Raw genomic sequence first — 1775 nt, 5'->3', positions numbered from 1 at the left:
AAAAAAGTGCTAGACAAAGATGGTGCGAGACGGCAGGCAAGCTGCTGCTGCATGTTACACTCTCAACGGTCCTGATACAACATCTGACAGACCCTTGAAGAAGAACACCCTCGAGCGGCTTGAAACTCAGACCGCTGCCTTGTTTGAACGAATAAGACTTGCAATCCTCGAAGAGGGAGAAGGAGCATTGTATGATAGTGAAATAGTCTTGCTCGATGCTGATGAGGACGATCCGCAACGGATCGAGCGGGATCGCCAGATCAACCGAGCTTATACCGCTTGGTTTGTTAGCACTCAGGCCCCTGCTCAAACTTTTGGTGCCCATAGTTTTGGGTTTTTGGCATTAGACTTGCTATTGGCAAGATTATGAAATAACAGAAGCAAGTCACCAGTCTTCTTTTGTCAAATCAAAATTTTACCATCTGGATAATTTCCTTTCCCGAGTTTCTTAAAACATAATTGACGCCCGCCAACAATCACACGGATCATACACAAGACCTTTGGCCCAATAATCCTTTGCTTTATCTTCTACCTTCTCGGAATGTTTCTCTTATCTCCCTTTCCATTCTTGATCAATTTCCTTCCTAGATTTCGTCAATTTATACTGCTATAATATACCATGTTGAAGTACTGTGTCATCTGCGTCCTTTTACGTCTCGCCGTGATGGCATCAACGAAAGACTCTCTCACATTAGGGTGTTTTTATACTCGCGGTGAATATATGTATCTATATGTGTACGTGTGTTGATGCATGTAGTTTGGAAGGCTCTGGTGCCCATGTTAGACATTTGTTTTGTTCTTTCATTGGATTGAAAGTGTTCAAGGATGGAACACTTTAGAACCCATTGTAATAAGATGAAATGTGTGGCCTACTCCTGGGCAAACCTTGTTCCTTAAGTAAAAATCACCATGATATTCTAACTTTGCTCTCTATGACTGGTGTGGCATTGGCATGTTACACACAGTCATGATACTCGAGGCTCATCTGGTTGTTTGATTGGCTACAATCCAAGAAGAGACCACTTGGTCACATCTCAGAGAAGTATTCTGGCACCTTTTAGCAGGGTATCTTCAATTTTGATTCCACATCACAGCTTGCAATGAGAATTGAACTAAACTATGTCCACAATCATCAAACACAAACTGCTTCAAAGCTCTGATGACTGTACTGTCACCTAAATTGTTACTTGATTTGTAGCAACTGAAGATCCTCCACTTGAAGTATTCAGTTTAGTATACATACATACTAGTATAATCTCAGACAGCTTGATCACAACTAATCTTTACACCAGTGATAGAGAAGTTTGGAACAAAATTATACAGTCACTTCTATTTTACTCTCATTGTGAAATTTACGAGCTGGGAACATCAAAAAATATCTTCGAGGCTTTTAAAACTTTTTGTTTGAAGAAAGTTCATGATACAGATCTGGTTTGATGTATAAATGGCTGAAAGTTTTCTGAATCATGGGCTGGAATCCGGAATGAGAGACTCATTCACCATATTGCTTTAACCTGCTCATCATTTAATTCCTCAAATGAAAAGAGATATTTCTATTAAACTTCAATCTACCTTTATCATACTTCATTCTCTGTTGTGTTTACTAGTCATTTTCTTTCTGAAGATGTTTGTTTGAGTGGTGCGTGCGTGAATATCAATAAAGATGTATGGTGTCATCTTTGCACGAGTTCCATGTTTGTTTGTGATCACAGTGGTGCCAGAGTTGTTCCAGGAGTTACAATATGTATATCCACCTACAGCTACCAAGAGGCAGC

General features: G+C 39.9%; 1 protein-coding gene across 1 annotated transcript in view; it reads left to right on the top strand.

The window, feature by feature from the left end:
* Nucleotides 1-370, top strand: part of MELLADRAFT_114044 (uncharacterized protein) — a gene marked incomplete at both ends in the record, with an annotated part of 4030 nt that extends 3660 nt beyond the window's left edge. The window contains one exon of the mRNA XM_007418845.1: nt 131-370. Within this exon, the coding sequence (XP_007418907.1) occupies nt 131-370 (240 nt within the window). The remainder of the gene's footprint in view (nt 1-130) is intronic.
* Nucleotides 371-1775: the final 1405 nt, after the last annotated feature.

This window comes from Melampsora larici-populina (genome assembly GCF_000204055.1).
Source record: "Melampsora larici-populina 98AG31 unplaced genomic scaffold MELLAscaffold_108, whole genome shotgun sequence".
In the NCBI taxonomy this organism is placed as follows: domain Eukaryota; kingdom Fungi; phylum Basidiomycota; class Pucciniomycetes; order Pucciniales; family Melampsoraceae; genus Melampsora; species Melampsora laricis-populina.
This window is presented reverse-complemented; position numbering and strand designations above follow the sequence as displayed.